At 47.6% G+C, this 23,697-nt stretch overlaps 1 protein-coding gene across 2 annotated transcripts in view; it reads right to left on the bottom strand.

The window, feature by feature from the left end:
• Positions 1-14,120, bottom strand: part of LOC137334821 (ADP-ribosylation factor-like protein 8B-A) — a 123,108-nt gene extending 108,988 nt beyond the window's left edge. Inside the window, exon 1 of one of the 2 annotated variants that reach the window (XM_067999824.1) lies at positions 13,780-14,120. In XM_067999824.1, the coding sequence (XP_067855925.1) occupies positions 13,780-14,061 (282 nt within the window). In that variant the 5' untranslated portion in view covers positions 14,062-14,120. The remainder of the gene's footprint in view (positions 1-13,779) is intronic. The other variant, XM_067999823.1, reaches the window with a different exon arrangement.
• Between the last annotated feature and the right edge of the window lie 9,577 nt (positions 14,121-23,697).

The following is a 23,697-nucleotide window of genomic DNA, read 5'->3' as shown; positions in this document are numbered from 1 at the left end:
CCCCTGGAGTTAATCTTTCCAACATCCTTTCCCTCTCCTTCCTCTATCCATCCCCAGAGAAAATGACCAGATAATCTATTCTAGTGATGTTGGTTGAGAGATAAATATTGGCCAAGTCACTGGGGAGTGCGCCATGGGATCTTTTATGTTCGCTTGAGAGCGCAAACGGGGTCTTGGTTTAACGTCTCATCTGAAAGATGGCAACTCCCTCAATACTGCACTAAAATGGCATCTTAGATTATATGCTCAAGTCTCTGGAGTGAGATTTGAACCTACAACCTGTTGACTCAGCGGCGAGGGTGCTACCCACTGACCTAAGGTTAACATCTAAAGGCTTTCTCTAGCTTTTTCTCCTTTGTTCACAGTCACTTCCAGTGTAACCCAGGCTCCATCCTTGGCTCCCTCTTCATTTACACGCTACATATAGGCAACATCGTCCAGAAAGATGGCGCAGCTTTTACATGTACGCCAATGACACTCAGCTCTGAACCTCAATCCCACAACTGTTGTCATTCTCTCCAACATTGAGGCCTGGGTGAGCCAAACCTTCCTCCAGCTAAATATCAACAAAACGAATGCCATACTCTTTGATTCCTATGTGCCTCTGGCCTCAACTCCATCAACCTCCGAGTTGCAATTTCAGGCTAAGCCCAGAGGTTTAGATCCTTGGTCTACTGCTCATCCCAAAAGCTCAGCTTCCTCCCCGGTACCAAAACCAATTTCTTTCACCTATTAAAAAAATCACCCACCTTCGCTTCTGTCTCCACTGCCACCAAAACCTTAATTCAAGCCTTTAACTCCTCAAGACTGAATTTCTCAAATAAACATCTTGCCAGCCTCCCTCCATGAACTGAAATTTATCCAGAACACTGCAACTTGTGTTGTCACCTGCACTATAGACTGAGTCCCCATCACACCCATTCATGCCTAGCTCTACTGACCCCTTCTGCCCTAGAGATCTGATTAAGATCTATATCTTCACCTTCAAATCCCTGTTTGCCCTTACCTGCTACCTCCACGATCTCCTCCAGCTGTACATCCCTTCCCACACCCTCTGTTCCTCCAACACTACCTTACTTCCCTTTCCCCACCTCCTCTGCTCCACCACTCCTTCAGCACTCTTCCCCACCCTTTGTACCTCCATCTTGTTACCCTCTCTCCTCAACCATTTCTCTTCAAATCTTCCTCCTCCTGCCCAGTGTCCACCAGCACTTAGGCGTCTCTTTATTTGAGGAGGACCATAGAAAGGACAGGTGGTGCTGTTATTCTGTGTGTTAAGCAGTGACAGACTTTAACAAAAACTTAAATGATAACTGGAAACCATTAAAAAACTCCACCTTTCTAGCTAGCCCGATAGCTCAGAGGTAAAGTCTCCTTCTCTGAACAATACAAACCAGGAACATCCCACGTTCAATCACCAGTCTTAGTATGTCTTCCATAGTAGGACTGTTTGCCACACTCACCATCAAGCTCACACAAGAACAATAGCCACTTGGGCAAGCAATTGGAGGATGACTATTACTCATTGAACCCTACCCCAGAGAAGAAATAAGCACCTTTATGGATAAGAGAAAATTGGGAGGAGATGACACGGCAAAAACAACTGCAAAACAGCCCCTCTAATTTACTCCTTCAGATCACAGCACTGTGCACAACACTGGTGAGGTGTTCAGTCATATTAGGTACAGGGGACAAAGCATTTGACTTCCACATTATGGCACCTATTGACAGCTGTAAGTTTTCCATATTTTAAAAAAGGTCCAAATGGATCCGATTATGCAATCAACAGAGAAGCAGGAATCCCAAATTAATTTAAGCTTATGAACAATAGTATTGGGCTCTGCTTTCTCATATCAAGCAAATACTTTTGAATCACTTAAATCCAATAATCCTCGTCAAGTAATGGTTCTAGAAAGCTTGTATTTTGGCATTTTTTCCAATTAAAATTTTCGTTTAGTATGGCCCTCAAAATCCATCAATGTTTGAAATCCTAGTTTCCATTCATAAAACTTTCCATCCATCGACAGAACACAATGTTCAGTGCTTCTGTGTGAATTTTATCATTCCTTCTGCAAATCAGTTAAGGTGCCATTTCTTGTCCCATAAGAATCTATGGGTGCACTTATACTACAAAGCAATTTCCCAAGAATGCTCAAGTGGCAATACACCTCTTAAGTTGGGTCCCTACCTGACTCCAAAGGGGAGCAGTATGAGTCCGGGAGAGGCAATTTCACACCGCATTTAGTTTCTAAACCTATGCAAACAGTGTCACTAGGATTTCTTGGACAATTATAAACTTAGAGTTATTGTAAATGCTTTGAATGTGCACGACAGGTACGGAGCTCTGCACATGTGTATAAGCCTGCATACACAGAGCTGTCTCCTGGCTGTGAAAATTCAATTGTGAGCCAGGCAATATAAATAACATACCGCATGGCTGAAACCAATTATGTATCAACGGTTCTCAGATCAGTAGTTACTGGTATAAATTAACCGTAATTTGCACAACAGTAATCCCACTAATTAAAAATGGATGTGGCTAGAATTGTTGTGTAAGTTAGACTGGACCTAAGACAAAATTAAAATTGCTCAAAGATATTTTCTTCAAATTAAAATGTTAGAGGGAAACCAAATCTGAAGTACTGCTGTGACAATCAATTGGAAAAGACGGTAAAAAAATGTAATGCCACAAAGGGTATAACAGAACAGAACAAAATCCACAAAACAAAACCAGAATAAGTCTTGCCCTATTAGTAGCAGGCATTCAAGTTATATTATCAAAGTTTTATCTTGAGAAATGTTGAAGAAAATAAATAGCAGGCTGGACTACATCTGTGAAGAGTCAAGGTACATTGCTAGAATGCTACATTCAGGGTTTTAGAGTTGGTCACAAGAGATCAAGTAAGTCCAATACAGAGCAAATCAAAATGGAGTGACATTGAGAGGAAAGAACTATTAAAGAGCACAGCTATCAGCAAAAATAACTGGACAGTTGGACCTCTTAAGATGACATACAAGATGCAGTGTTCCTTGACAGCATAGATAATTGATTTCCTACTAAAGATTTTGTCCAACCTTCTGGCTGGAATGTAGCTCAACCACGCCAATCGCCTGCAGTACCCAACTGATCAATTGGGACCGACTGATCAATTGACTAAATCACCAAATGTTGCTCAAAAAATCAGAAGTTGTCCATGACAAACTATTTTTTTCCCTGCAGTTTGTGGCCAACCTGTCACAGACTCAGATTTTCTTCAAGTTAAATTTCAAGGTTTAGGAGTCATGATGAAGACATGTAATGACTTACCCAGCCATATTTTATGATGATTTAACGATGTTTGACATGGAATACATAGTCATCAATCTTGCCAAAGTGAATGGATTCACAGCCAAGCAATCAAGCAGGAAAAAGCAAGGTACTCAGGCAGGAAAAGAGGAGAACAATCTTACATTTTATAGCACGGCAGCCAATTTGCATGTGGCAAGGTCCCATAAACAGCAAACAAATGAATGACCAGATCACGGTCAGTGGCCTTGGCTGAGGAAGGAAAGCTGGCCGGGACACCCGAACTTCCTGCTCTTCTTCAGTGTCATCGGATCCTTTATGTTCACTCAAGCAAGTAAACGGGGCCTCATTTCATCCCAAAAGGGCACCTCAAACAATGCAGTATGCCATCAGTACTGCATGGAAGCATCAGCCTAGATATGCTCAAGTCTGTAGTGAGACTTTAACCTTTTTTTTAAATAAGAATTATTTCAAAATATACTTCACTCCATAAGATTTTAAAGATACACACAGTTTACACACAGTTCAAATAAAGGGCACAAAATGCAGCACAGCAGTTCAAAGCAATACAGTACAGATCGTATGCCCTATGATCTTATTGTTACAATTTTAAAACAGATATTTTCTAATACATTCTGTACAATACAGGGTGGGATGGCCTTCCCACATACAGCCTTTGCATAGGTCGCACCTCGCTACAGTGCGTCCCGCAGCACGTACTCCTTGACCTTCGAGTGTGTCAGTCAGCAACGCTTGGTCGCGGACAGCTCCTTCAACTGGAAGACCAGCAGGTTTCGGGCGGACCAAAGAGCCTCCTTCACCGAGCTGATGGTCTTCCAGCCGTATGTGATATCTGTCTCGGTGTGCGTCCCGGGGAACAGCCCGTAGAGCACAGCATCCTGTGTTACCGAACTGTTGGGGACGAACTGGGACAGATACCAACGTATCTCTCTCCACACCCTCTACGCAAAGGGGCAGCCCATCAGGAGGGCAGCTCGCGGTGGCGCTGAGGTTCCATGAACATTGGAAGGATCGCATTGGGAGGGCCTTTCTCACCACCATCCAGGCTACATCCTGGTGCCTGTTGGTCAGTTCCAGTGATGAGGTGTTCTGCCAAATGCATTCAACCATCTGATTGGGGAAGAAACCGATCGAGTCCACCCTCTCAGTTTCTTGCAGGACTCTTAGAATGTTTCGTGTCGACCACTGTCTGACGGCCTTGTGGTCGAAGAGGTTCCTCCTCAGGAACTTCTCCTCCACCTGGGACAGGTTGGGGGGCGGTTCAGCTGGACGGGACGTCCTGCGCCTGTTCGGCCAGCATGGCCAGACCCAGCTTTCTCAGTGCGTTGGACAGGTAGAAACTCAGCACAGTGACACTCGGTGTTTACGTACTGGGACTCTACACACATCCTGAGGCAGCCACACACAAAGGTGGCCATCAGGATCAGAGCAGTGCTGGGGACGCTCTTCCCCCTTTTGTCTGGGGGCTTCTACATGGTGGCCCTGCAAACACGTTCTACCTTGGACCTCCAGACAAAGTGGAAGATAGCTCAGGTGACTGTGACAGTAGAGTTGTGGGGAATGGACCAGACCCTGGCAACATAGAGCAATGCCACGAGTACCTCACACCTTATCATCAGGTTCCTGCCGGTTATGGAGAGGGATCGCCCCCACCTACATACCAAGCTTCTGTTTGGCCTTGGTGACCTGTTCCTCCCAGTTCTTTGTGCAGGCCATGGACCCCTCGAACCAGATCCCCAGCACCTTCAGGTAGTCGGACCTGACAGTGAAGAGGCAAAGGACCGGGTCTCTCAGATGCCAAAGAACATGGCCTTGCTTTTACTTCGGTCCACTCTGGCCCCCAAAGGCCAGCTCGAAACGGTCACAGATGCCCATCAGTGTGTGGACCGACTGCTGATCGGAGCAGAAGACGGTGACATCGTCCAAGTACAGGAAAACCTTAACCTGAGAGCCTCCGCTGCCTGGGATCATCACCCCCCTGAAACCTGCATCCTTCCTGATGGACGCAGCAAACGGTTCGATACAACATACGAACAAGACCACGGAGAGAGGACAGCCCTGCCTGACTCCAAATCTGTTCGGAAAGCTCTCCGACTCCCACCTGTTGATTAGGACTGCACCACCGATCAGCTACCACATAGAGCAGTCGGATCCAAATGCAGATTCCCTCCCCAAAACCCATTTGAGAGCACGTCCATCATGGACATGTGGGATATTCTGTCAAAGGCCTTCTCCTAGTCCAGGCTGATGAGGTAGGTGTTCACCCCCCTGAACTGCACATAGGCAATTGTATCCCTGAGCAGCGCAAGACTATCAGAGATCTTCCTGCCGGGTACAGTACAGGTCTGATCTGGGTGGATCACCAGCTCCAGAGCAGACTTGAGCCAGTTGGCGATGACTTTAGACAGACTCTTGTAGTCAACATTTAGCAAGGAAATGGGTGGCCAATTTTTGATTTCTTCCCTCTCCCCCTTCCGCTTGTAGGTGAAGGTGATGATGCCTTTCCTCGTGGACTCTGACATGCTGCCTGCCAGAAGCATACTCCCGTACATTTCTAGTACGTCTGGGCCTATCCAGTTCCACAGAGCCAAGTACAACTCGACCAGTAAGCTGTCGCTTCCGGGAGTTCTACTCTTCTCGAAGGACTGGATGGCCTTTGTCTGCTCGTCAAAGATCAGTGGCCGATCCGTGCTCTCCCACTCACTGTCCTCTAAGACATCCGTGATAAGAGGACAGAAAGGACTGGGAAGCTATGCTGTCTGTGGGCTTCGTGTCATACAGCCCGGCATAAAAGGATTTGCTGATCCTCAGTATGTTGGCTTGCGAAGACATCACTGAGCCGTCTTCCTCTTTCAGACTGCTGATCACAGACCTCTGTACAGCTTCTGGAAGAGGAAGAAGAGCGAGCACTTCTCGCCATGCACCACGGATCAGGCTCTGGACCGGAAGATGATCTTTGAGGCCTCGGAGGCAAAGAGCAAGGTTTGCTGGCCCTTCACCTCTTGGAGTTCCTCCGCGACATTGACCCCCATCGACTGCAGCTGGAGCAGATCCTGCATGCTTTTCTGGCATTGTGACACTTGAACCCCCAGGAAGAACAATACAACAACCACCGTGGAAACACCATCGCCACAAGGACTGCACCTATTCAAGGAGAAGGCCCAACACCACTTTCTCAGAGCAACTAGGGATGGGCAATAAATGCAGTCTTCTCATTGTCGCCCACATCATGAGAACAATTTTTTTTTTAAATTGTAACCCTGGTGGTAACTGTGATCACTAAAAAACGGAAACATCAGACAACATATCCTGAACTGGAAAATTAACGTTTCAGTACAAACAAAGCTAATTAGATCCTAAGTAAGAATTTAAAAACCAAGTGAGGTAATTCTGTTTACAAGTGACCTTTTTCACTAGTAAGAAGGCAAAAGCTCAGAGGGAGCATGGTTAGAATTAATAATTTAAATCAATATCAGGTAACATACATTGGATAAAAGGGAAGGCACAATGGGCTGATGAGTGCGTGAAGCAAGAATGCAAATTGAGTGTTGGCAGGCACAAATCCATTAACATTTCAAGGCTTTGCTTAGGACATAAAATGCCACTGGAAAGGAATTGAATGGAATCATATTCACCATAATGATATGCCATTTATGGATATGCTATGCAGAGAAAAAGGGGATTGTCATTTTAAGACCACCTTTGGCAGGAGGTTTCATCTCACATGCAAGGAAATGAATGCAGATCGATTAATCATACTAAACCTATCATTTTTAGGAAAGGAAATTAAAAGTAAAAATAAAGCACTCAAGAGTTACTGCTATTTGCATTGCAGCCTTACATGTGGGAATGAAGGAGGGAAAACGGCTGATTTGCCATAAAACAATTGGGCCAAGAATTGTCAGAGTGCTTCATTTTCCACATTTGTCACCATATAATAGTTTCCAATCCACTGTGCAGGGACTGAGAGAGCCACACATTCTTTCTCCCACCCCTACCATTATTTCTTATGAATTTAGCTCATTTTCATGAGAGGGCAGTTTTCATGCTGCTGACCTCAGGGAAAGAATCAAATGTTAACACATCGCCAAAACTGACCTCCACAGCAAAACGTTCACTACCTTTGTAACCGACGACATTAGAAAGAAAACTGATAGATGGTCGCAATTAGCTCCTTATATGTTAGGGAAATAATCTCACAAAACCTGTACAGCAGTGTAGTTTTAGAAGGACATTTCTGAGCTCCCTCAATATTTAGTGTGTAAAGGCACCACCCAGTGTGGCATAGATCCATACGCACCAGAAAGATCCCAGGTTTCATTCCTTGATTGTGCTAAGTTCCTTGTTAATAGCCAGTCAATAATAGGGGCATGGCAATCAGCCTCAGGATCCCTGGGCTAATAAGGGGGAAAAGTTCTAGTCAGGCATTTAATAAAGTTTTGATAAAGTGCCACATAATAGACTTGTTAGCAAAATTGAAGCCCATGGGATTAAAAGGAGCAATAGCAGTTGGATACAAAATTGGCTAAGAGACAGAAAACAGGGAGTAGTGATGAATGGTTGTTTTTCCAGACTGAATGGATATATACAGTGGTGTCCCCCAGGAGTTGGTATTAGGACCACTGCTCTTTTTGATATTAATGACCTGGACTTGGGTAATAATTTCAAAGTTTGCAGAGGACACGAAACTCAAATGTAGTAAACGGTGAGGAGGCTGGTAACAGACTTCAGGAGGACATACAGACTGGTGAAATGGGCAGACACGTGGTAGATGCAATTTTTCGCAGAAAAGTGTGAATTGATGCATTTTGGTAGGAAGAATGAGGAGAGGCAATATAAATTAAATGATACAATTCTAAAGGGGGTGCAGGAACAGAGAGACCTGGGGATGTATGTACACAAATCTTTGAAGGTGGCAGGACAAGTTGAGCTGGCTGTTAAAGCACAGGGGATCCTTAGCTTTAACAGCTCTAAAAGCGTCACAAAACAGATTTGAAAGTTCTTTATCTGAATGCACGTAGCATTCGTAATAAAATGGACGAGTTAACGGCACAAATAACTACGTATGGGTATGATCTTGTGGCCATTACAGAAACATGGCTGCAGGGTGACAACGACTGGGAATTAAATATGCCAGGGTATTTAACAATCAGGAAGGACAGGCAGGAAGGAAGGGGAGGTGGGGTGGCTATGTTAATAAAGGAAGGAATCACTGTAATACAGAGAAATGATATTGGGACAAAGCATCAAGATAATGAAACAGTTTGGGTGGAGATAAGGAATAATAAGGGAAAAAAAACATTAGTGGGTGTAGTATATAGGCCTCCTAATAGTTGCAACTCTGCTGGAAGAAGTATTAATCAGGAGATAGTCGGGGCATGTAATAAGGGAACAGCCATAATTATGGGGGATTTTAATTATCATATTAACTGGACGAGTTCATTGAGTGCATCAGGGATGGATTTCTTGAGCAGTATGTAACTGATCCTACAAGGGGGCAGGCAACCTTGGACCTGGTCCTGTGTAATGAGTCAGGATTAATTAATAATGTCCTAGTTAAGGATCCCCTTGGAACGAGCGACCACAACATGGTTGAATTCCATATCCAATTAGAGGGTGAGAAGGTTGATTCTCAAACAAGCGTACTGAGCTTGAATAAAGGAGACTATGATGGTATGAGAGCGGAATTGATTAAAGTGGACTGGGAAAATAGATTAAAGGGTAAGACGGTACATGAGCAGTGGTGTTCATTTAGGGAGTTATTTTACAACTTTCAAAATAAATATATTCCACTGAGGAAAAAAGGGTGTAAAAGAAATGACAGCCATCCGTGGCTAAGTAAAGAAATCAAGGATAGTATCCGACTAAAAACAAGGACATATAAGGTAGCCAAACTTAGTGGGAGGATAGAAGATTGGGAATTCTTCAAAAGACAGCAAAAAGTAACTAAAGGATTGATTAAGAAAGGGAAGTTAGATTATGAAAAGAAATTAGCAAAAAATATAAAAACAGATAGCAAGAGTTTCTATAGTTATATAAAAAGAAAAAGGGTGGCTAAGGCAAACATAGGTCCCTTAGAGGATGAGACCGGGAAATTAATGGTGGGAAACATGGAGATGGCAAAAATGCTGAACAAATATTTTGTTTCAGTCTTTACAGTAGAGGACACTAAGAATATCCCAACACTGGACAAACAGGGGACTCTCGGGGGGGAGGAGCTAAATACGATTAAAATCACTCAGGAGATGGTACTCAGTAAAATAATGGGACTCAAGGCGGATAAATCCCCTGGACCTGATGGCTTCCATCCTAGGGTCTTGAGGGAAGTGGCAGTAGGGATTGTGGATGCTTTGGTGATAGTTTTCCAAAATTCCCTGGACTCAGGAGAGGTCCCGGCAGATTGGAAAACTGCTAATGTAACACCGTTATTTAAAAAGGGTAGTAGGCAGAAGGCTGGAAATTATAGGCCAGTTAGCTTAACATCTGTGGTGGGTAAAATTTTGGAGTCTATTATTAAGGAGACAGTAACGGAACATTTAGATAAGCATAATTTAATAGGACAAAGTCAGCATGGCTTTATGAAGGGGAAGTCATGTCTGACAAATTTGCTTGAGTTCTTCGAGGATATAACGTATAGGGTGGATAAAGGGGAACCAGTGGACATAGTGTATTTAGACTTCCAGAAGGCATTCGACAAGGTGCCACATAAAAGATTATTACTTAAGATAAAAAATCACGGGATTGGGGGTAATATTCTGGCATGGGTGGAGGATTGGTTATCGAACAGGAAGCAGAGAGTTGGGATAAATGGTTCATTTTCGGACTGGCAACCAGTAACCAGTGGTGTTCCACAGGGGTCGGTGCTGGGTCCCCAACTCTTTACAATCTATATTAACGATTTGGAGGAGGGGACCGAGTGCAACATATCAAAATTTGCAGATGATACAAAGATGGGAGGGAAAGTAGAGAGTGAGGTGGACATAAAAAACCTGCAAGGGGATATAGACAGGCTGGGTGAGTGGGCGGAGATTTGGCAGATGCAATATAATATTGGAAAATGTGAGGTTATGCACTTTGGCAGGAAAAATCAGAGAGCAAGTTATTATCTTAATGGCGAGAGACTGGAAAGTACTGCAGTACAAAGGGATCTGGGGGTCCTAGTGCAAGAAAATCAAAATGTTGGTCTGCAGGTGCAGCAGGTGATCAAGAAAGCCAACGGAATGTTGGCTTTTATTGCTAGGGGGATAGAATATAAAAACAAGGAGGTATTGCTGCAGTTATATAAGGTATTGGTGAGACCGCACCTGGAATACTGCATACAGTTTTGGTCTCCATACTTAAGAAAAGACATACTTGCTCTCGAGGCAGTACAAAGAAGGTTCACTCGGTTAATCCCGGGGATGAGGGGGCGGACATATGAGGAGAGGTTGAGTAGATTGGGACTCTACTCATTGGAGTTCAGAAGAATGAGAGGCGATCTTATTGAAACATATAAGATTGTGAAGGGTCTTGATCGGGTGGATGCAGTAAGGATGTTCCCAAAGATGGGTGAAACTAGAACTAGGGGGCATAATCTTAGAATAAGGGGCTGCTCTTTCAAAACTGAGATGAGGAGAAACTTCTTCACTCAGAGGGTGGTAAGTCTGTGGAATTTGCTGCCCCAGGAAGCTGTGGAAGCTACATCATTAGATAAATTTAAAACAGAAATAGACAGATTCCTAGAAGTAAAGGGAATTAGGGGTTATGGGGAGCGGGCAGGAAATTGGACATGAAGCTGAGTTCGGATCGGTCAATGCCCTGTGGGTGGCGGAGAGGGCCCAGGGGCTATGTGGCCGGGTCCTGCTCCGACTTCTTGTGTTCTTTAGATTTGTGGTTGGGATCAGATCAGCCATGATCTTATTGAATGGCGGAGCAGGCTCGAGGGGCCGATTGGCCTACTCCTGCTCCAATTTCTTATGTTCTTATGTTCTTTATAAACAGAGGCATAGAGTACAATAGCAAGTAAGTTATGAAAACCTTCAGAAATCACTGGTTAGGCCCCAGCAGGAGTACTGTGTCCAATTCTGCACACCGCACTTTAGGAAGGATGTGAAAGCCTTAGAAAGGGTGTAGAGGAGATTTACTAGAATGGTACCAGGGATGTGGGACTTCAGTTACGCAGAGAGACTAGAGAAGCTAGGGCTGTTCTTAGAACAGAGAAGGCTGCGGGGAGATTTAATGGAGATAAGGGCTTTGATAGAGTAAATAAGGAAAAACTGTTTTGAGTGGCAGATGAGTCAGTAACCAGAGGGCACAGATTTAGGGTAATTGGCAAAAAAAAGTGGCGACATGAGGAGAATTTATTTTTAAACAGTGAGTTGTTATGATGTGGAATGCACTGCCTGAAAGAGTGGTGGAAGCAGATTCAATAATAACTTTCAAAAGGGAACTGGATAAATACTTGAAGGGGAAAAATTTGCAGGGCTATGGGGAAAGAGCAGGGGAATGGGACTAACTGGATAGCTCTTTCAAAGAGCTGCCACAGGCACAATGGGCCGAATGGCCTCGATTCTGTGCTGTATCATTTTATTCAATGCTTCCTCCTGGAAAAACATGTGTAAGGTGTCAGAAATGAGAAAAGAACAAAGTGGGCTTAATTGGAATCACCTCTATAATTAAGTTGCATGCTAACAGTGACTGTCTAAATCACAAATGATGAATGGCCACTTGCGACAAAGTACTGGAGGCGCAGCTAGGACCCAAAGTACCAGTATGAGAAAAGAAAAAAAGAGCTTGCATTTATATAGCGCCTTTCACAACCTCGGGACTTCCCAAAAAAGCTTTACAGTCAATTAAGTAATTTTGAAGTGCAGTCATTGTTATAATGTAGGAAATGCAACAGCACAACAAGGTCTCGCAAACAGCGATGACCAAATAATCAGTTTTCTTTTTTTGCTGACGAATCAGCATCCTCAGGAGAGGTGGGGTGAAAAGGAGAGGACTGATCTACTAATAAATAAAACAGGGTGGGCAATAATTACTTGGAATAAAAACAGAAAACCCTGGAAACGCTTAGAGGTCAGGCAGCATCTGAGGAGGGAGGACCGTAGGGTTAACACTTCAGGTCTTATGACCGTTCTCCTCACCGAGACTTGAAGCAGGTGAATTTATGCATCATTTATATTGAGGGGAAGCAACTTAAAAGATACTGTACACCCAACAGTCCCAAACCAGGTTTTATTTCCTTAGAAAACATATGCTCAATGTTCTAATTCAGAAATACAGTATTCTAAAAATATAAAACCTACATCTGCAACAACTACTGATTATGTGCATTTCCAAAACATTATATACTCGGTTTTATTGTGTTGGTCTAATTACTTTATCCAGTTACCGTATAAATTTAGCACACTGGGAGGGTCAGCTTTTGCATAACCTTCACCCGTTTGGCGAACTGCAATGAATTTCATAGAATCATACAGCGCAGGAGGAGGAACTTTGCACCAAATTTTTAAAAAAACTTTTATTTTATCATTTCAAAGCGAAGAAATGTTATTTACTTTGTTCTCAAATCCAACTTAAATTTCTAGAAAGATCTACAGAAATCCCTTTAAGTTCGTCTGGAACCTGGGAAGGTCTGTTACTGCTCAGGAAGTTAAAAGGATATCAATACTAAATTTCATTAATATAAGACCAGAATATGTAATTAAAAATATAGACAGGAAGAGGAGAAGGAACAAATATTTATTTCTAATGCATCATTCCACTCTTAGAATCTGTAACTGAAAATCATCAGTAATGCTACTATTGCATTATACATGAAGTGGATGATTCAAGGTTTCTTATTTCCTGGGGAAGGGCTTGTGCAACATCAGGTGACTTGGCTCAGCTGGACCACACATGACAGCACCATGTGTGTAGATACATTATACACACACACACGCAAAATGATGCCCATCACATTTGGGGAGGGGGACAGAAAGTGAAACAGATCTTAAAATACAATTTTTTAAAAATACTGAAAGCTGCAAGCAACAATATTTTTTTTTTAAGAAAAGAGAATAAAAAGCAAGGCACCGAGACATAAAATGTAATTATTCACAAGGAACGATGATAAGCGTGTTTCTAGGAGAGATTTACTGGGCACAGATACGATTCAGGGGAGCTGGGCTCCTGCTGCCACTCGCCTGAAGAGGTACCAAACCCTACAGGCCGCAGAGGGGCAATCCAGGGATCCTCATCCAGAAAAAGGGTTGGAAGTGGGATTTCCCTTTCAATAAAGTGAATGGTTTCAATGACAAGGAATTGTTGGGCAGAGCGGAGTGCAGGCAGGTGAAAAGGCCAAGTGAGTGGCTCTGCCCTGGAGTCAGGGCCTGCTCCCCTCCTGGTTGTCAGGGGTGACAAGGAGATGAATAATCATTTTATTTTTTTTAAAACAACGAAGCACAGACACTGGTCAATCGCAGCCCTCGGCGGGCAGTGGCTCACCGTACCGCTATCACATTCACAAACGTCGTCTTGCCCGAGTACTGCAGCCCGACCAGGGTCAGCTCCATCTCCTCCTTCCAGAACAGCGACTTGAACCAGTCCAGCAGCTTATTGATCAGCACCAACATGCTCATGTTCCTGTCCCCGGCCCCGGCTCCAGCCCCGGACCCCGGCTCCACTTTCTGCTGTATGTCCTCCTTGTATTTCTCTGCCCCTCTTGTCTCTCGGCTCGGCTCGGCTCGGCTCTTCCCCTCCTCTCCTTCTCCAGCTCCGCAGCCAGCGATCATATGACAGTCAAGCGAGAGCCGAGCGTCACATCAGCTGCCCAACAACGTTGTGTGTGTGTGTGTGTGTGTAGGAGGGGAGGGAGGGAGGGAGGGGGAGTGGAATGTGTCCGCATGTCAACCGCATTAGGTCAAGTCCCAGACACGATAAGGAGAGAGAGAGATAAAGAATCAGACAATTAAAAATTAATCGAAGGGAAATACATGATAAATGCAAAAATAAAAATCACTATGAAAGTAAACCAGTCTAAAACATAATAAATGCAATATAGAAAACACAAAGAAAATATGTAATTTCTCCACTGTACGCATTTCAACTTTATATGCAAGCCAGAAGGTTGTTGGGTTCAAGTCCAAGTCCCACCCCCACTCTAGAGACTTGAGCACATAATCGAGGCATATACCTCAGTGAGGGAGTGCTGCACTGTCAGAGGTGCCGGCTTTCAGATGAGACTTTAAACCGAGGCCCATCTGTCCTCTCAGGTGGACATAAAAGATCCCACCAACACTATTCGAAGAAAAGCAGGGGAGTTCCCCCCAGTGTTCTAGTCAATACTTATCCCTCAACCAACACCTAAAACAGATTATCTGGTCATTATGACTTGTTTTGTGCGACCTTGCTGTGCACAAATTGGCTGTCCCGTTCCCAACATTACAACAGTGACTGCATTTCAAAAGTACTTCTTTGGCTGTGAAGCACTATGGGGCACTGAGGTCGTGAAAGACGCTATATAAAGTTTTTCCTTCTATATTCAAGTATCCTAGTTACAGACCTCTACATCGAAAGAAAGGTAATCATTAGAACCATAAACTTAGCAAATGTCAGGAATTATATTTCTGATTTAAATAATGAGGCAAATGAGGTGCATTTAAACAGCTGGAACCAGTTTCTACTCCCACACCCTCCACCATATGGCACAGCTAGTTAAGGCAGTGTTAGTTTAGCCATAGAGACCAGGAAGGTCCCAGACTCTGATACTGAGCAAGCTGATTATGGTAGGAATGCTGCAATTAGTTTCAATGTCCCTGAGTTGGAGAGGAGAAAATTAGACCGGGTCTCCACTCCTAATAATTAACCAACAACCAACCCTTGCTGGAAATGTACATCTCTGGATGTCAGTTAAAAACAGGATTGGCTGTGATGCCCTCTAAGGCTTGATACCATGCCATCAATGCTCACACAGGAAGAGTGGGCACTTGGGTGAGGTACTGGAAGACTGCCAGTGCCTTTGGAACTGCATTCCAGTAGGGAGCAGTGGTGGACTGGCTCCCCAAAAGGGCGCAGGAATGTTCAGGATTCTCATGTATAAAGGGGGCACCGATAATACAGCTGTGGAACCATTCACGGGAACAATTGGGAAATCTCTTGATTTCCCATATACCCAGTCTGCCCCTCATAGGCCGCGGACATCTTCTGCCCGCAGGACTTTCCGAGGAGTAGTTACTTCAAAGTCACCTTCAGGGATGTCAAAGGATGCCTGATGATTCTCCAGGCCTTCAAGGAGAAGGGGAATAAAGCACCGTTGTCGCTCCTCACCGCAGAGACACTCTTCGCGCTCCCACAGGAGAGGGAACAGACGCTAACGGTCCACATGTTCAACCCGCATGTGCCTGTCATGGATGTTCTGATGTTCCTCAAGAGATAGGTGGACGGAGCGGATCTGAGCATTTTATTTTAATTTGTTCATGGGATGTGGGCATCACTGGTAAGGCCAGCATTTATTGCCCATCCCTAATTGCCCTTGAGAAGGTGATGGTGAGCCACCTTCTTGAACCGCTGCAGTCCGTATGGTGAAGGTTCTCCCACAATGCTGTTAGGAAGGGTGTTCCAGGATTTTGACCCAGCGACGATGAAGGAACGGCGATATATTTCCAAGTCGGGATGGCGTGTGACTTGGAGGGGAACGTGCAGGTGGTGTTCTTCCCATGTGCCTGCTGCTCTTGTCCTTCTAGGTGATAGAGGTCGCGGGTTTGGGAGGTGCTGTCGAAGAAGCCTTGGCGAGTTGCTGCAGTGCATCCTGTGGATGGTGCACACTGCAGCCACTGTGCGCCGGTGGTGAAGGGAGTGAATGTTTAGGGGGTGGATGAGGTGCTAATCAAGCAGGCTGCTTTGTCCTGGATGGTGTCAAACTTCTTGAGTGTTGTTGCAGCTGCACTCATCCAGGCAAGTGGAGAGTATTCCATCACACTCCTGACTTGTGCCTTGTAGATGGTGGAAAGGTTTTGGGGAGTCAGGAGATGAGTCATTCGCCACAGAATACCCAGCCTCTGACCTGCTCTTGTAGCCACAGTATTTAAGTCCAGTTAAGTTTCCGGTCAATGGTGACCCCCAGGATGTTGATGGTGGGGGATTCAGCGATGGTAATGCAGTTGAATGTCAAGGGGAGGTGGTTAGACTCTCTCTTGTTGGAGATGGTCATTGCCTGGCACTTATCTGGCGCGAATGTTACTTGCCACTTATCAGCCCAAGCTTGGATGTTGTCCAGGTCTTGCTGCATGTAGGCATGGAATGCTTCATTATCTGAGGGGTTGCGAATGGAACTGAACACTGCGCAATCATCAGCGAACATCCCCATTTCTGACCTTATGATGGAGGGAAGGTCATTGATGAAGCAGCTGAAGATGGTTGGGCCTAGGACACTGCCCTGAGGAACTTCTGCAGCAATGTCCTAGGGCTGAGATGATTGGCCTCCAACAACCACTCCTTAGTGCTAGGTACGACTCCAGCCACTGGAGAATTTTCCCCCTGATTCCCATTGACCTCAATTTTACTAGGGCTCCTTGGTGCCACACTCGGTTAAATGCTGCCTTGATGTCAAGGGCTGTCACTCTCACCTCACCTCTGGAATTCAGCTCTTTTGTCCATGTTTGGACCAAGGCTGTAATGAGGTCTGGAGCCGAGTGGTCCTTGCGGAACCCAAACTGAGCATCGGTGAGCAGGTTATTGGTGAGTAAGTGCCGCTTGATAGCACTGTCGATGAAACTTTCCATCACTTTGCTGACGATTGAGAGTAGACTGATGGGGCGGTAATTGGCCGGATTGGATTTGTCCTGCTTTTTGTGGACAGGACATACCTGGGCAATTTTCCACATTGTCGAGTAGATGCCAGTGTTGTAGCTGTACTGGAACAGTTTGGCTAGAGGCAGGGTTAGTTCTGGAGCACAAGTCTTCAGCACTACAGCTGGGATGTTGTCTCAGCCGGAACTCAGCTGTTTCTTGATATCTCATGGAGTGAATCGAATTGGCTGAAGACTGGCTTCTGTGATGGTGGGGATATCGGGAGGAGGCCGAGATGGATCATCTGCTCAGCACTTCTGGCTGCAGATGGTTGCAAATGCTTCCACTCACGTGCTGGATTCTGCCATCATTGAGGATGGGGATGTTTACAGAGCCTCCTCCTCCTGTTAGTTGTTTAATTGTCCACCACCATTTGCAACTGGATGTGGCAGGACTGCAGAGCTTTGATCTTATTGAATGGCGGAGCACGCTTGAGGGGCCGATTGGCCTACTCCTGCTCCTATTTCTTATGTTCTTATGTTCTTATGATCCGTTGGTTGTTGAATCACCTAGCTCTGTCTATAGCATGTTGCTTCCACTGTTTAGAATGCATGTAGTCCTGTGTTGTAGCTATACCAGGTTGGCACCTCATTTTTGGGTACACCTGGTGCTGCTCCTGGCATGCTCTTCTACACTCCTCATTGAGCCAGGGTTGATCCCCTGGCTTGTTGGTAATGGTAGAGTGAGGAATATGCCAGGCCATGAGGTTACAGATTGTGCTGGAATACAATTCTGCTGCTGCTGATGGCCCACAGCATCTCATGGATGCCCACTTTTGAGCTGCAAGATCTGTTCTGAATCTATCCCATTTAACACGGTGGTAGTGCCACACAATACGTTGGATGGTGTCCTCAGTGTGAAGACGGGACTTCGCCTCCACAAGGACTATATGGTGGTCACTCCTACCAATACTGTCATGGACAGATGCATCTGCGACAGGTAGATTGGTGAGGACGAGGTCAAGTAGGTTTTTCCCTTGTGTTGGTTCGCTCACCACAGGCCCAGTCTGGCAGCTATGTCCTTCAGGACTCGGCCAACTCGGTCAGTAGTGGTGCTACCAAGCCACTCTTGGTGATGGACATTGAAGTCCCCCACCCAGAATACATTCTGTGCCCTTGCTACCCTCAGTGCTTCTTCCAAGTGGTGCTCAACATGGAGGAGGACTGATTCATCAGCTGAGGGAGGACAGTAGGTGGTAATCAGCAGAAGGTTTCCTTGCCCATGTTTAACCTGATGCCATGAGATTTCATGAGGTCTGGAATCAATGTGGAGGACTCCCAGGGCCACTCCCTCCTGATTGTATATCACTGTACCGCCACCTCTGGTAGGTCTGTCCTGCCAGTGGGACAGGACATACTCAGGGATGGTGATGGAAGAGTTTGGGACGTTGGCTGAAAGGTATGATTCTGTGAGTATGGCTTTGTCAGGCTGTTGCTTGACCAGTCTGTGGGACAACTCTCCCAATTTTGGCACAAGTCTCCAGATGTTAGTGAGGAGGACTTTGTAGGGTCGACTGGGCTTGGTTTGCCTGCAGGACATCCAGGACATGCACAGGATTTGGACCAGCAAGAAGAGCATCAAGGCGAGGCTGAGGGTGGATGCCAACAGAAACATCATCCACCTCCCGTCAAGTTTCACGTTTGGAACGAGTCGTGGGTATGTGGTGTACAAGAGGCAGCCCAGAGTATGTCCATCCTGCGGCAAACCCGGGCACAAGGTGACCTCCTGCAAGACGGTGATCTGCTGGAAGGAGGGCGACCAGACACTGGACTATCAGGAGGCAAGTGCTGCAACCTGTGTGGAGAGGCTGGTCACCTGTACAAGACCTGAAAAACCGCAGACACAGCTACACACAGGCAGCAAGAGGCAAGGTGACGCAGGAGAAGACAGCAGTAGTCATAGCTGCCCCAAAGGAGGTCTGACCCACCCACCATGGACCCCCATGAAACAGCCAACAACCAGGAGGAGGACAAAGAGTAGGAAGGGAGAGTTAAGGAAAACAATCAAACCGACACCAGCCCCAAGACTCCTGCTGAGAACACAGAGTCGATGGCAAGCGACCCAGGAGCGGAAGAAGGATGGGTGACACAGGGAAAGAAAAAGAGGAAGTCCGGTAGGACCAGAGATATGAAAGCCAAAGGTGCGACCAGCAGCAAGAGGAGCTTAGAGTCCCCAATGGACAACAGCAACCACTCCTCAGCAGATGAACAAGGAAAGGGGGGAAACCCCATCTTCATCAAAGGAAGCAGCAAAACGCGGTGGTGACCAACGACACTGACAACTCGCTCCAGCTCCAGGAACTTGGGAGCAGCAACACACCCAGTGCACCCCAACTTGGGGATGCCGGGAATAGTAACGCAGAGAGCGAGGTCCCCAATTCCGGGCAACCGGGAGAAGCAACACGGAGAGCGAGGTCCCCCAACTCCGGGCAACCGGGAGAAGCAACTCGGAGAGCGAGGTCCCCCAACTCCGGGCAACCGGGAGAAGCAACTCAGAGAGCGAGGTCCCCCAACTCCGGGCAACCGGGAGAAGCAACTCGGAGAGCGAGGTCCCCCAACTCCGGGCAACCGGGAGAAGCAACTCGGAGAGCGAGGTCCCCCAACTCCGGGCAACCGGGAGAAGCAACTCGGAGAGCGAGGTCCCCCAACTCCGGGCAACCGGGAGAAGCAACTCGGAGAGCGAGGTCCCCCAACTCCGGGCAACCGGGAGAAGCAACTCGGAGAGCGAGGTCCCCCAACTCCGGGCAACCGGGAGAAGCAACTCGGAGAGCGAGGTCCCCCAACTCCGGGCAACCGGGAGAAGCAACTCGGAGAGCGAGGTCCCCCAACTCCGGGCAACCGGGAGAAGCAACTCGGAGAGCGAGGTCCCCCAACTCCGGGCAACCGGGAGAAGCAACTCGGAGAGCGAGGTCCCCCAACTCCGGGCAACCGGGAGAAGCAACTCGGAGAGCGAGGTCCCCCAACTCCGGGCAACCGGGAGAAGCAACTCGGAGAGCGAGGTCCCCCAACTCCGGGCAACCGGGAGAAGCAACTCGGAGAGCGAGGTCCCCCAACTCCGGGCAACCGGGAGAAGCAACTCGGAGAGCGAGGTCCCCCAACTCCGGGCAACCGGGAGAAGCAACTCGGAGAGCGAGGTCCCCCAACTCCGGGAAACCGGGAGAAGCAACTCGGAGAGCGAGGTCCCCCAACTCCGGGCAACCGGGAGAAGCAACTCGGAGAGCGAGGTCCCCCAACTCCGGGCAACTTGGAGAAGTAACACGGAGAGCAAGGGAACCCAACCCCTGGCAACCGGGAGAAGCAACTCTGAAAGCGAGGTCCCCCAACTCCGGGCAACCAGGAGAAGCAATACGGAGAGCGAGGTCCCCCAACTCCGGGAAACCAGAAGCAGCACGGTAGATGCAGAGAGCAAACTACCAGCGATGGCCGAGGAGCCGGACCCGGTCGCAGATCTCACAGACACACCACCCCACGAGACCACATCGTTGACCCCCGAGCGCAGACCCTCCCCCAACAGAGGACAGGCCTCCTTCCTCAACCCCAGGACCGTCCAGAAGTTCCTGCACACCACACAAATGCAGAATCTGGATCGAGCGTTCGAAATAGACGGTGACATAGAACCCGGACAATGCAATTGTAAGACATTAATGGTTGTCCCTTTGTATTTTTAAAATGGCTTTAAAAATTGCATCCTTAAACGTGTGTAGTATTAAATCAACTATGGGATGTGCTACGTCCCTGAACTACCTGTCCAGGGTCAAGAGGGACTTGCTGTTCTTGCAGGAGTGCAGGATACCTCAGCAACTATTGGCAGTGATCACGCATCTGGACCCAGGGGCAGTCGATCTAGTCAGGAGGCAATGATAATCGATCTTCGGGCCTGGGGATTCTGCTGCGAGGCGGCCAATTCACCATCACTGAGGTTAAGAAGGTGATGAGGGGCCGCCTGCTTGTAGCAGACATTCTGTACAAGAACGCCCCACTCTGACTGATCAATGTGGACGCCCCGACCCTCAAAAGCGAGTGGCTGGAGGTCTTCCACCATCTCCCGATGCTGTTGGCGACCTCCAGGCCGTTCATTCTCGCCGGGGACTTCAACTGCATTATTGATGCGGCTGGACGATCCAGCAGGGGCGGCGGAAAACTGGACATCACGTCCAAACTCCTGATGGAAGCAGTGAAAGATGCAAAGCTTTGCGATGTCTTCAGCAACCCTGCAGACCGAGCGCCGCAGAGATACACCTGGTCCAAGCCAGACGGGTCCGTCCGTTCCAGGATAGACTTCCTACTTGTGTCCCCAACGATCAAGGTCAGATCCACCGATGTCCAGCCAGTGTTCTTCTCTGACCACTGCCCCCTACTGGCAGACTGTCAATTACAGGAAGACCAGAAGGTGGGCAGGGGGATAGGGAAGCTGAACATGAGACTGTTGACCCCGGAGAACATCGAGGAACTAAAGAGGGATTGCACAGGTTGGTGGACCTCTGTGATCAGCAGCCTGAAGGAGGATGACGGCTCGCTGACATCTTCGCAGGACGACATACCGAGGATCAGCAAATCCTTTTATGCCGGACTGTATGACATGAAGCCCATAGACAGCATGGCCTCCCAATCCTTCCTGTCCTCTATCACGGAGTTCGGAGGTCTCAGAGGACACCGGGTGGGAGAGCATGGATTGGCCGCTGACTCAGGACGTGCTGACAAAGGCCATCTGATCCTTCGAGAAGAGTAGAACTTCCAGAAGCGACGGCTTACCGGTCGAGTTGCACTCGGCTCTGTGGGACTGGATAGGCCCAGACCTACTGGAAATGTACGGGAGTATGCTTCTGGCAGGCAGCATGTCAGAGTTCATGAGGAAAGGCATCATCACCCTCATCTACAAGCAGAAGGGGGAAGAGGGAAGAAATCAGAAATTGGCGACCCATTCCCTTGCTAAATGTCAACTTCCAGATTCTGTCTAAGACCATCACCAACAGACTCAAGTCTGCTCTGGAGTGGGAGATCCACTCAGATCAGACCTGTACGGTGCCTGGCAGGAAGATCTCTGATAGCCTTGCACTGCTCAGGGATACGTGCAGGAGAGGGGGGTGAACACCTGCCTCAAAGGCCTGGACCAGGAGAAGGCCTTTGACAGAATATCCCACACGTACATGATGGATGTGCTCTCCAAAATGGGATATGGGGAGGGAATCCGCAATTAGATCCGACTGCTTTATGCAGATATCCGTAGCACAGTCCCAATTAACGGGTGGAAGTCAGAGAGCTTTCTGATCGGATCTGGAGTCAGGCAGGACTGTCCTCCCTCCGCAGTTTTGTTCATATGTTGTATCAAGCTGTTTGCCGCGTCCGTCAGGAAGGACGCAGGTATCGGGGTGACGATCCCAGGCAGCAGAGACTCTCAGGTTAAGGCTTCCCTGTACATGGACGACGTCACCATCTTTTGCTCCAATCAGCAGTCGGTCCACAGACTGATGGGCATCTGCGATCGTTTCGAGCTGGTCTCGGGGGCCAGTGCGAACCTCAGTAAGAATGAGGCCATGTCCTTTGGCATGTGGGAGACCCAGTCCTTTTTCCCCTTCACTGTCAGGTCTGACTACCTGAAGGTGCTAGGGGTCTGGTTCGGGGGGGGCCCCAGGCCTGCACCAAGAACTGGGAGGAACGGATCGCCAAGTCCAAACAGAAGCTTGGTATGTGAGTGGGGCGATCCCTCTCCATAACCAGCAGGAACCTCGTGATAAGGTGCGAGGTAGTCGTGGTGTTGCTCTATGTGGCCAAGGTTTGGCCCATTCCCCGCCAATCTGCCGTCACACTCACCCGAGCTATCTTCCACTTTGTCTGGAGGTCCAAGGTAGAACGCGTCCGTGGGGACATCATGTGCAAGCCCCCAGACAAAGAAGGGGAAGAGTGTCCCCAATGCCGTTCTGATCCTGATAACCACCTTTGTGTGTAGCTGCATCAGGATGTGTGTAGAGCCCCAGTATGTAAACACCAAGTGTCACTACGTGCTGAGTTTCTACCCATCCAACACACTGAGAAGGCTAGGACTGGCCACGCTGGCCGAGCAGGCACATGACGTCCTGTTCAACTGGACCATCCGCCACCACCTGTCCCAGGTGGAGAAGTTCCTGAGGAGGAACCTCTTCAACCACAAGACTGTCAGATAGTGATTGGCATGGAACGCTCTGAGAGTCCAGCAGGGAAAGGAGAGGGTGGATCCGATCAGGCAGTTCCCCAACCAGATGGCCGATGCCATTTGGCAGAACGTCTCGTCGCCAGAACTGACCAACAGGCACCAGGATGTAGCCTGAATGGAGGTGAGAAGGGCCCTCCCAGTGTGATCCTTCCAACACGCACAGAATCTCAGTGCCACCGCGAGCTGCCCTTGAGACTGCAGTGGGGAAGAGACCGCCCTCCACCTCCTGATGGGCTGCCCCTTTGTGCAAAAGGTGTGGAGAGAGATGCGTTGATAAGTGTCCCTGTTCATCCCAAACAGCTCGGTAACACAGGACCCTGTGCTCTATGGGTTGTTCCCGGGGACGCACACTGAGACAGATATCAACTGCTGCTGGAAGACCATCAACTCGG

This window comes from Heptranchias perlo, chromosome 18 (assembly GCF_035084215.1).
Source record: "Heptranchias perlo isolate sHepPer1 chromosome 18, sHepPer1.hap1, whole genome shotgun sequence".
NCBI classification, from domain to species: domain Eukaryota; kingdom Metazoa; phylum Chordata; class Chondrichthyes; order Hexanchiformes; family Hexanchidae; genus Heptranchias; species Heptranchias perlo.
The sequence above is the reverse complement of the archived record's forward strand: the minus strand, read 5'-3'. Positions and strand labels throughout refer to the sequence as shown.